General features: G+C 33.2%; 2 protein-coding genes across 2 annotated transcripts in view; both read right to left on the reverse strand.

The window, feature by feature from the left end:
• Positions 1-5,780: 5,780 nt before the first annotated feature.
• LOC124440000 (prefoldin subunit 5-like) lies at positions 5,781-10,841 on the reverse strand. The gene is made up of 6 exons (XM_046990312.1): positions 10,742-10,841; positions 9,842-9,941; positions 8,698-8,729; positions 8,322-8,396; positions 7,683-7,788; positions 5,781-5,961 (listed from the first exon to the last, which is right to left on the reverse strand). The coding sequence occupies exons 1-6, from the start codon at positions 10,817-10,819 to the stop codon at positions 5,891-5,893; spliced, it is 462 nt and encodes a 153-aa protein (XP_046846268.1). The 5' UTR covers positions 10,820-10,841; the 3' UTR covers positions 5,781-5,890.
• A 995-nt stretch (positions 10,842-11,836) lies between these two features.
• LOC124440847 (collagen alpha-1(I) chain-like) overlaps positions 11,837-12,488 on the reverse strand; it is a 28,684-nt gene continuing 28,032 nt past the window's right edge. The window contains exon 69 of the mRNA XM_046991284.1: positions 11,837-12,310. Within this exon, the coding sequence (XP_046847240.1) occupies positions 12,161-12,310 (150 nt within the window). The 3' untranslated portion in view covers positions 11,837-12,160. The remainder of the gene's footprint in view (positions 12,311-12,488) is intronic.

A 12,488-nucleotide genomic window follows, 5' to 3' on the forward strand; every position in this document is an offset into this window, starting at 1 on the left:
TGATTCACTTCGCACTAAAGATGGCGTAAAGTATGCCAGAACATGTTTGCTCTAAAGAAAGTTGTCGTGATATAATAAATCCTTTTCCCCTTTTCTCTTCTTCTATGAAATAACATCCATTATTAAATTGGTAAGCCTAATCAGATCGTTAAAATATCTTTCATTCCATCGTTCGTACTATGTAAACGTTAATTCTTCCTGTTTGTACGGTGCGAACTCGGATAACTCGAAAAATTTTTATAGAAACAATTTTAAACTATACCTACTACAATGTAAGCGCTGTTTACTTCATTTGACATCTCTTAGATTTATAAATCTCACCTTTTTGTTTGGGTGTTTCATCAAAATGAAAAGGTACCGAATGAGTACCACGCATTTGTTGAACATGAATGCAAATTTGGAAGAGCAAAAAGCAATCATAAGATAAAATTATTCTCATCATTGAAAAGTCTCGTGGCGTAAATGGTTGTTGACAAAACTGAGAATAAAATCAAAGAAATATATGATCTCTCTTTTCTGTTGTAACAAAATAATTTAAACAAAACCTTCAATGAGAATATATTTCATTTGATCAGATTGCTAATTCTTCCTTCATGTGTTCTTTTGAAATTTCGCCAATTAAGCTTAATGCATGTTCCACGAGTGCCTTTTATTTTCTTGGAAGCCTGGCATTCAACGATTTGGATGTGGTTTTGGTGAACAACTTTGAAAATCTTATATACTTTCTTGAAGATATTCTTCTTTATTTCAGTCAAAAGTGCAAGGCAAGTATCAAAGAGTAATAAATGTAAAATTCTTGCAATACTTTGTGAAATAGTTAATTTAACTATATCAACAGACTGCTATCAAATAATTGCCGCGCGAGTGCAGATATAGCGGTTTCAGGAGGAACATGTTTATAAGTGTCAACGATGCACACATGCAAACATTTTCTATCACAATGCGGTATATTTGTATGACGTCATAGTCAGATTATTCTCATAAATAATGAAACCTACTGACTCACTCACGCTCAAACATGTTGCTGATACCTTACGTTTTCAAACTAATCACAAAGTTAATTTAATCTCTTCTTAAGGCACTGTCTAATGTTTAAAATAGCAACAACAGAAATGATTTGAGATGGCTAAATTAACAGCGTGTTGCTTGCATTCAAGATCCAGAGCACGAGTTTATCCCTGATAAATAATATTATGTTAATGTAAAGTCTGGATCATGCAATACGCTTTGCTTGGAAGTTCAACATTGAAAAATATGTGTGTCCTAGATGGAATAAAGTATTTAAACCACAAAAACTCAAATATTGCATGTTGCATTCCGGTCGCCATATTGAAAATCTATGACCTATCATCTGCGTGTAGAAAATTTCTATTGCCATTTACCAATGTTAAAATTTAATAAAAGGTGATAGTCCCTGAAATGGCTACCGCTAAACTTCTCAAAAATTCAGTCAATACTAACATCAACAGTCTTATTGATTAAGTACCTTAATTGATTAAATAACCTTTTAATGACTCCAATAGTAATAAAAGCAAACAAAAAAATTCAAGTGTTTGCACCAGAAATCAAAACATAGTCAATTTTTATAGCTGTATATCGGTAGCCATCAGCAAGACAAAATAAGCGGCAATGTCTAAGGGCGGCCTGAGACAGCAATTTATTTAGTTTTCTATTTGTCAATTTTATTTTGAATTATTGATTTTAGTTTAATTTTCCAATAATTTGATAGCTTTTGTTTCAAGTTTGTAAATTTTATTCGAAAATATAAGCAACTTCGCTTGATTAAGGATGGAGTCTTTTGTATCCCTATCTGAGGGTTCTAAACACCGTATTGAAAAGCTGGGTAAACGTGTGTGTGTCAATTATTTGCTTCAGTTGCGTTCCATGTATTTAATTCAATGTGCAGAACATGAATACATGAATATGCCCCCTAACCCCGAATATTGAACATGTGCCTCCCCTCCTACGTCACTGCTTGCAGTTACTTGCAGTTTATCCATAAAATATTGCTTTCCGAGAAGATATTTCTTTTTTGTTTGTATTGTGCCATAGGAAAGTCACAAAAATCTTCCTTTGGATGATAAATATCAAGTAATATCTTTTATCAAAGCTTTATTAGTCTCTTTTCGTATTTAGAGAAAAAATACGTACACATCAAGATATCTTTCTTTTCAACGTGTGCATGGAGCCCCATCACCCTCGTTTTCAAACATTGCAACTGGTAATTTGCCTTCTTTGTTTCTACATTCCCGGATTTATTAGTTTTACATCAGCATTTTCGGCTAGTTTAAATGGAATGTGGGATGTAATGAGCACTTGTGCGATTGACATTGTGTAAAAAAAAGAACCATAAGAGATGATATAAATACAGAAGTTGAACATATAAAAAAACCACTTGAAAAAACCTCTAAAATGATAAAAATGACGGTAAAAGAAATGAAGAACAGATTTGTCCATTCCATATTAAATATTAGCAGCAAGCCCAATGTTAGACATGGGCGTTCTATTACGGACGGGGCGGGTGGCTGAATGGTTAATTGCGTGAGTTGCAATGAACGGGTTCAATCTCGTGGCACATCTGGCAATATGTCTGTAAAATGACCAAAGCCATGTGAAATTTGGAAACTATGTCCATGGACTGTATCTGCATCTGCAATGTTGCAGCCTTGTCACAAATATGTCACGCTGATATCAGCGTTGTAGTTGCGTGAAAGGTACGAGTGATTGTAGTCTGGTCAGCTGCCTTCACTATAATTTAAGTAACCAGGATGTTCCACTTCGTGGAACCCTCATATGTCGAAATCGACGGAGTCCATTATTACGGACGATGACGATAATGAACGATCTTCGTTGGCTGGAAAAATCATAGATGCATTGGCAATGCAAAATAAATGGAAGGATCAAAATTTGACTTGGTTCGCTTATGCAAACAACAATCACGGCACTGTAGATGACACGTTAACCATGTCTATTCACCTCCATTTGGACGATGCTAACAAGTACAGCACCCATGTAAAATCAGCAAACATTTCTGACACATTAATTTTCTTGGCTGAAAGAATAATGAATGAACACTAAAAATAGAACTGGGCTATCATATAAAGGCTGTCTAGATAGTGAATGTAAAATACTTGGTTACAGTGTCCCTATAACAGAAAGAAATATAGCGTTCCATCTGAACGCAAGAAAAGATGGCATTCTTATTATTTTTATTGTCGCTTTTCTGCAAATGACGAATCGACTGCTAACTATATGATCTAATTTTACTTTTTTGCGCAGAATAATAACATTTTTAGAATTTAGACATTGATTTCTTTGTAACGCATGTATTGCGATTGAACTTTACAATCATATTTTATTAGTCATAAAGTAAAATGTAAAAGTAAACTGGTATCACAATCGTATACCCGCAACAATATAATCCACGAGTGCTATACAAAATTTAGCCGAGTAAGAACTTATTTTTTTTGTATTTAAATGGCTATCATTTGATAACTTTGCTTAGTTTGTTTTTCTTGCTAATTGTTATTAAATGATTATAACAAATAATAACTGTAGAACATCTATTTTGCAATTACCCGACGAATTGTGAGAATCTTTCGTTGAGCCTTCTACTTAGCCTGATTTACGAAGTGAAGAAGAAAAACTAGCTGCATTGAGCCTGGTAGCCACTAAGATCCCGGTATTTGTATGTGTGTTGTTAACTTTTGGAGATTTTTTCCGCTTTTAAAATTATTGGATTGTGCTATAACTCATTCCAATGGCTGCATGGTAGTTGGATTGACATGTTAGACTTTTCTTCGGTTATGCATTAATCTAATCTTGCCTTAGCTCTTTTAGCCACCGAGATACTTATGCTACTTTTTGCTCAACTCAAGCACTATTAACATTAAAGTTAGCTGTGACAAGAGATAGAATGGACAACCGACTTCATACTGAGATGAAATAAAAGTCCATTGTTATTCATCACAACCGAGTGTGTAGATAACTGAATCATTTAGTATGAAATGTAATCAAAATTGAAGGAATGTATACTGAATTTTTACCGTGGCGAGTTTAGCAAGAAGTGCAGATATAACTGATTTAGTTACATTCTATCAACATCGTACAGACAAGATAAACATAGAAATCATGTTTGTATTACTGAATTATCATTCCTTTCCACACATATAACGCATTAGAGAAGTAATTGCAGAGTTTTTCCTCCTAAGGGAGGATTAGTAACAACATTATGATCCAACATTCTTGTATCTGGAACTTTTGCATTAGATAAGCAGTCTTTTTAATTTTTTATCTTAGGTTTACTCATGTTGACTCTAGTTTTAGCTACATAATCATTTTGAATTGTAGCAACTAAGAAGTAATGGTAACGATTTTTTTCATTCTTGGTTTGACTTTTTGATGTTTTATACAAATGCAAAATGGCCTGTTATATTGATTTTGGATAGGTGTTTTTTCAGGAGATGTGTTTAGCATCGTCATGATTAATAAAAAAAACTAACAACTCCTTCGATCAAAAGGAAGCATATTGCAAGAAGGTCAAGAATGGCAAGCTTTATTTCATAGAAATGAAGAAAATGCGTTCCATTAATCAAGACTACCATGACTGAGTGCCTTGGTAGAAACATCTTTTTGAATGACACTATTTAAAAAGGAGACAACTTGCTCAGAATTTTCCTGCATAAAGTGTAAAATAAGTGCACAGCAAAGCTATGCATGCCGGGTTTGATTTACTAAGGACTAAGCCCTTAATAACTGAGCGCGACGTCTTTACGGAGAAATATCGGACTGAGGTCATTATTATATGGCATTATTTGACCTGAAACGAAGCTTGCTTTCTTTCTCGTCCTTGCTGTCTTTTACCGGTTTGCTTTCGCTTTTTTAAATTTCGTCGAAAAAAAATAAATCATTTCAAATTGTATCGTCAGGATAGTTTAACTGTTTTCCAAGTGTTTTTCCTCGAATCACATTCGTAAATGGTTTTTGTTTCTTTATTTTGCTGTTTGCATTACGAAGTTTGTTTACATTTGACTGTAAATTTACGCATTTGGACTGTGGTCGATTACGGAAAAATAATGGACCGGCAAAAATGTTTCTGAGCCAATCCAAGCGCGCCATTTTGCCGGAAGTGACGCTGGCCATATAATAAAGTGGTTTTAATAACCAGAAATATGGAACATTGTAAGTTGTAAGTAACTCGCTAGAAAACATCAAGATTAGAGTGCCATTTTATACCAAATGTTTGAATGAAAAGCAAGTTGAAACAACGTAGAGCTTGCCCATGAAGTATTTGAGAGGCTTACCCTAAGACCAGGTGCAAGCATTTCTTCCGGGACTATATACGGTGAACATAAGGTAAAGCAAATCTACATGGTATTTAACGATACCGGAGTCTCTTTTAAAATCGAGACACAATAACAAGCGTCTGAACTTAGTTAAAAATGTGACAGATAACTTTCCCATCCATATAAAAAAGTACAAAAACCGAAAGTGGAGTTATTAGCACTTTACATTTTATTCATACGACAAAAAGTATTTTTCATGTTGCAGCTTCCCTCGTTATGTTGACAAATCGTAAAAAGTATGAATTTTGGTTATAACTTTTTATAACAAGTCGAACAGAAATCAACGCATATTCCTTCTGTGGCTCATAAAAAGAAAAAAACACAAATACAAATTTCCACTATTAGCTGCGACATAAGCAGATAGAAGACAATTGAGCGTAGGTCAGACGCTTATCTGGAACTTTTTCTCTACAAGCTTAACATCAAAAAAAGATCTTTATCCGCAAAATAGCATTTAATCATACAGGTATCAAGAAATACGTCATATTGACAGCACAATGACGTGTTGAAATGAAAAATGTGGAATTAAGAGTTTGTTGACGTGTCTATGCTTTCGCGAGCGTCGTTTGAGATGACATCTGCATTCTTACTTTCGCAGAGATCGTTTCAATTATTGCTAAAATAAAAAAATCAAACGTATTTTAGAAGTATGAACATTTCATGAAAAACAAATTGTTATATAGCTAGAACGCAGTAGCTACTGTAATATTTCTACATATATTTTCTTGATATACTATTGTATATGTGTAAAATGAATATAAGTTTATAAAGTTCCCCTGATTGAAGCACAATCTTAAATAACCAAAAAGTGTTCCATCACCGAACACTAGCAAATTGCAAAAAAACACGTTTTCTTGTCTTCTAAATGCTTCAGCTTGTATGAAATAGACATTAAAATAATAAAATATCACGTACAGATAATTCATATTGTGGTAAACAATTGGTAATAAAGATCAATAACTACTAAAACACGGTGACGTGTCTAGCCTAGGTGGGTGTATATCATTGACCTGAAAAATTATTACCTGGATAGCGCTTCTACGTATGGAACCATTATGAAAATTGAAGCCAGTTTTGATTTTACACACCCGATTCTTGGGACTACTAAACTACAATATGGCGTAGAGTTAGTTGAGCGATTGCGACGATCCTTTGTCCTTGCTACACCGATTGTTATTCCCAAAACTGCTGCTATTGATGTACAAGTAATTTTAGACAAGGCATCGTCGCAACCGCTCAGCTAACTCTATGCCATAATGTAATTGAGTGGTCCCAAGAATCGGGTGTGTAAAATCAAAACTGGCTTCAATTTCATACGTAGAAGTTCTATCCAGGTAATAATTTTTCAGATCAATGGTGTATATTCATATATGTAGCTCTGGCCTGCCGATTTCTTTTGAAATTATAATCGCTAACAAACAAAATCAATGCAGCAGAGCTGAGTATATGAATATCCCCCCCTCCCCCCACTTAATAATCTAGTTTCCCCTGTTTCACATATACCTAGCAAATTGTTCTAACTTTGATATTATAGTACAGATGGACTCAAAATTGAACTTGGCTTAATGTCGGTAAATTGCATTTGGTGACCAATAGGATTGACGATATGGCAAACGGCAGTCAGTAAACTAATTAAATACACAGCAGCCAGTTACACAGCGAAGTGGCTCTACTTTATATTTCTATACTGTGGCTGTGTTTGCATTTGACCTCAACTAATCATATCAATCAATCAACAAAAGAGAATTTACAAATTAGTCATGAATTTATATCAGAAGAAAAATTAAGGCATTTGTTTTAAAATTGTCTTTTCGCATTATTTCTATTTAATCAACGAAAGAAAAGACGTTTTCTTGTTTGCAATGGCTTATACAATCGAGCAGGTACAACCTACGACTTTAAGTCGATGCGCTGTCGAGTTCCCCCAAAGGTCTGGGTAAACGCAGTTAATACCTTTTATTTATTAAAAGTAAATAAAGCAATTTTGCTTGTAATAACATTCAAAAACACACCACGTCCTTTAGTCAAGCAAACTTTACATCGCTACATCTAGCCAGGAATGCTATGCTATTTTTATCGAGCAAATTAAGCCCTCATTCCCCAATTTTGACACTCAAGTTACGCCCCCTAGGTATTATAACGTAAATTAGCAATGATGATTAATTTCTTTATATATCCACATTTTTGAGACTGCAAAAATGCGACTTGGTCATATCTCATTGGAGCTTTATAATCGGCATTGATATTTCAATTATTTACTGAATGTTTTTGAATTGATTTTCTCGTTGGGAGGATATTGCAGTCAACAAAATAAAATATTCGTCAATACAAACATACCTTGTCGTATTCTATGTTTTTCTACAAGACCTGGTTGAACCTTTTCCATTTGCTCTGTAAGATAGTTAATTTTCCGTCCAAAGTATTGTTCTGCTCCTTCTAATGACTATTGACAACGAAAGAACAGTCGAAACATTCAATATTTTCCTAACCATATGATGAATATATTCAATACATAAGATTGATAAACATATCAAAACAGTTAAAAACAAATAAACTTTCTTTTAAAGGGGAGTTGGGTAAAAAGATGTTGCTAAGGGACCGTGGAGAAACTGAAACTCGTAAGTAAGTAATTTAATGGGCAAAATTCAGCATCTCATTTTTAAAGCATGTTATCAACTTCTCATTCTATTGTGAACCTCCCACTTTTGAACAGGATCGACGGATACTGTTGCTCACAGCTACAGCTATTTTTCAATTGTTCAAGAGCACAAACACACCTCACTATCAACAAAAGTTGTTACTAAATCAATTAATGACAGATTCGCAGACAATTTTATCTTCCATCAGAAAAAATTCAATGTATAAACGCATGATTCTGTGACGGCAATTTCGAAACTATAACTGAGTTATACAATGTGAATTAAATATAAATACTATGATATGAATCAGTTATATGTGGATGAAGTAAAATTCTACCTTGCTTGCAAAATAACCAGTACCAATGTCTACTAAAACGTTGCTGGAACTATCCAACTGACCAGGAACATACAACTTTCAAGTCAAGGATAAGGAATGAATGAAATGATTAACTAATTAGCATTGAAATATAATGAATTCTAAGTACACAAACTGAACTCTACGTTTACAACCTACAAAGCAAACATTACTCCCCAACCTTTTGCAAATTGATTGGTTTTTAGTTTAGGTAAGCAAAACTACCACAGTTAGAACTTATGTAGAAGAATTAATCGAGTTTACTATAGAAAAAAATTGTATCAACCTTAAATAAATTTGATAGGAAAGAGTTTTAATCTTTTTTTTCAGTAACAAAAAAAAGTGACAAAAAGGATACTGATGCACTTAATGGAACTAAAATGTCACTGCCTAAAAGAAATAAAATACGAACATATTAGGAAAAGAAACTGCCAACAATTTCCAGATTTAAGTACTAATGCCAGTTCACAACAATTTGCAAATTTAGGTACACAAATTCATCTCATATTCAAGCTCAACATAGTTTAAATGTGTTTAAACACATTTAAATTGCTCACTATAATCTTTTACAAATAAATTTAACCTTAATTTCTGCATGTATAAGCATAAAGTTAGAAAAATGTACAAGTTGTAAATATATTGTCAACTGGCCATTTGATAGAATTCTGTCTTCATTTAAATCATCAAAACTCAAAGTGTCCAAACAAACCTCAAAACACCAAAACTACCCCCCCTGTCCAAAGAAAAAGTTCAGGTTTATTGTAAATTATACCAAAAATAAATGAAATTTGAGAATATGTATCTCATGGAAATTTGCTGATTTGACTCATATCCCAAATTACTAGTCCGCAATATTTCACATTCATAGAAGCATCTCAGTACAAATGTAAATTGGATGCTGAATTTGAGATAAATTTTAGAGCAGTGGACACAACATCCGCATAAAACCTCCAAAACTCCACTCATCAGAAATGGAAATAAAATATATACAACTTGAGTGTTAAAATTAACAATATCGTTTTGTTTCCACAATAACTACCCCCTTAAAATAGTTCTGCTCCCCAAAATTATACATCCCAGTTATTGGCACACAAGTTACTATTTTTTTGCAATAAAAAGTTGAAATAGAATTATAACTGCACTCCTGAAAAGAAAGTGATGCAATGACATGTTTGTGAAAATTTGATCAAAAAATTTGAGTTCAAGTATTTTTAAGCTCATCTTAACAAATTCAAGTGCTTTTAAGGCCTTGAATTTTCAATTTAAATACAAAGACATTCAACTTTTGTATGAGCCGTGGAATGAAAAAGTCCAGAAACTAATTGAGAATATTTCATAAATTTGTCTGCTTTTCTATCAAATAAAGACACTAAAATAGTTAATCCAAGTACATACAACTCCGCCCTATTTTTTTGGGATGTGCACCCTTGCATATGCATGATCAATACAGTTACCATCTGCAATTAAGTCATCATAGAGATATTACTATAAAGATCATTGACCTTTTTTCACAGCAAGTTTCTTTACAGCTTCTTTTGATTCAACAAACTTTTGCTGTGCAATCTTTAATTGGGTTAAAGATTCAGATAAAATTCTAATTTCCTACAATTTGCAAATAGATATATAGTGTGTAAAGAATGAAGTCATAAATCCATGAAAGAAAGTTCTAGCATAATATATATAACAAGTCCTACAATGTACTTTATGTAATTTGCTATCTGGCATAACTGTGTCCCCCAATTTCAAAACAAATCTCCAGATCACCTGATCTGCAATTACTTTTACCCGATGAACACATCATGCAATATGTTGTGAGACTGAGACAGTGAGTGAGACAAATAATACAATTATAAGTAAATGCGTAAAATCAATATTGATAATGCACATTTAATAAATATGATAATCTTTTCAAAAATAAACATGTTTCAACATCTCATGATTCCAATTTCAGTATAATATAGAACATTATGAATATGATAAATGTATATAGTAGTAATATAATAAAGTGATAGTTTATACAATTATTAGTATATTATATACAAATATATTACAATGAAATATTGATTAGAATTAATGATGAGTGTATTTACAGACTGAGTGTAGTACACATGAGTGACATCTGCAGTGTCACGTGTCAATGATTTTAAAACAAGATGGTGAATAGTTAATTTTGCAAGGTGATTTTAAAATGTGTCGATAGACAATTGTATGAACTATCACTGCATCATTTTACTACTACATATATTTATCATAGACATAATATTCTCTACTATACTAAAGATGGCATCATGAAATGTTGAAACATGTTTAATCTTAAAACTTGCTGTACAAGTGTACATAAAACTCGTGAAATCAAATAAAAATAATTAGCAGAACTGCTAAGTAACACACAAATAACATACCTCATCAATTTGTGCTTTCAAGTCTTCCAGCTGAGGTAACGAAAGCTGAGTTAATTCGATGCGTTGAGGAGACGCCATTTTCACGATATCTTAAGTAGTATTTTAGAAGATATGTTGTGACAGCTCAGGGGGGGTGGTGGACAAAAAAAAAGGTACGAAAGAACGGAGTGACGCCGCTATGAAACCATTGAATGAAACATATCCGAGTTACAGCATACTTCTGATGTATTTGCTAATCATAAAGCTAGACAAGCTTGCCTAAGATGGATTAGAACATTTTCAGTGAAAAGATGGTCAAAATTGTATAACGGTAGAAAGATGCTAAATTTAGAACTGGCAAATAAGAGGAATAGACGAAGACAGAGATGTATATAGGGATGTACTTAAGGAGGACATGTGGTGTAGTTAGGTGGTTTTAAGCATTATGATACAGATGGTTTGAAGTGTAGAGTTAAACTGCACAAAACGCAAAACATCGATAACTTCAGAACGACAATAGTTTCATAAGTTGATTTAAACGGCATGATTTAACAACTCATATCTCCCTAAGTTTTATGCGTTCAGCAAAGCAGTGTTTTGAGTAAGAGTTCGAAGAAAATACAAGTGATAGGATTCACTCATAAAAAGCCCCGTTTTTTTGTGAGGAATAGAAAAAGAGAAATAAAGTGAAAGGTCACGACACAAAGTGATATTCAGATTTACATTGTTCAATGGCTAAACCACAGTGTGCGTGAGCTCAGAGGAGAATTGCATTGTCTTAGTGTCAAAGCAATAGCAGGTTTTGTATATACGTTTATTGAAATTTGCGTATCAAAAATCCATACCTCGCAAATCGATCTTAATCTCTTTTTGTAGTATTAGCTTAGCAATGGTCTTGAAAGAAAACCTTTTTTGCAGAATTTTTTTGCTCGTGATAATGGCAAGCTTAAAATCTTAGATATATATTCGAAAAACAAGATCTATATGTTCATTTGTAATACATTGTTTGTAGTTAATTTATGCAAAACTCGATTGCAACACGAAGTTTTCAATAGCTAAGTTTTCCGCTACGTTTGCGCGGGGGACTGACCGACGCATAATCAACACAAGATGGAGTTGTGGCCGAATTGTAGTTTAAATACTACTCTTTATTAAATTGTCGTTCACATGTATATTAATTAACTAAACACTATAAAAAACACTAATGGTTAACAGCAAAATGAATCATAGTTGCTGTTTATTTTAAAACAATTTATATAGACTTGTTAAACGAAATATTTCACATTTTTCGACAAAAAGGAGGGAAATTGTATACGTTGTATTTTTTATCAGAGTTTGGGATCTTTATTTCCATTCTATCTATATTTAGCTCAATCGACCCGTGAATAATTTTACATCATCCATAGTCTCAGTCATTACGAAAATTGTGTTTATTTCACACTAAACACCCATAAAACATACGGGTCCGAGTTCGACACCAAATTCTTTATTCTCGCCCATGTCTTGTGGTGCTACATCTACAATTGGTAGAGCAATCGATGACTTTGCTTCCAACTCCAAAACAGTCTTCTTCCATGAATTAGCTCGTGTCTACAGAAGGAGAAAGAGATGACCATTAGCTGAATTAAGAATGATAATTTGTGGTGAAAATTTATTCCCCAAAATGCCCATTGAGCATGCACGTAGCTTTTCAGCAGTCTAAGTTCAGTCAATTGACTTTCTCAAAACAAATTCCTTAATGTAAATCTGTCAAATTTAGAAGAAAAAT

This window comes from Xenia sp. Carnegie-2017, unplaced genomic scaffold (genome assembly GCF_021976095.1).
Source record: "Xenia sp. Carnegie-2017 unplaced genomic scaffold, XeniaSp_v1 HiC_scaffold_2, whole genome shotgun sequence".
Taxonomy (NCBI): Eukaryota; Metazoa; Cnidaria; class Anthozoa; order Malacalcyonacea; family Xeniidae; genus Xenia; species Xenia sp. Carnegie-2017.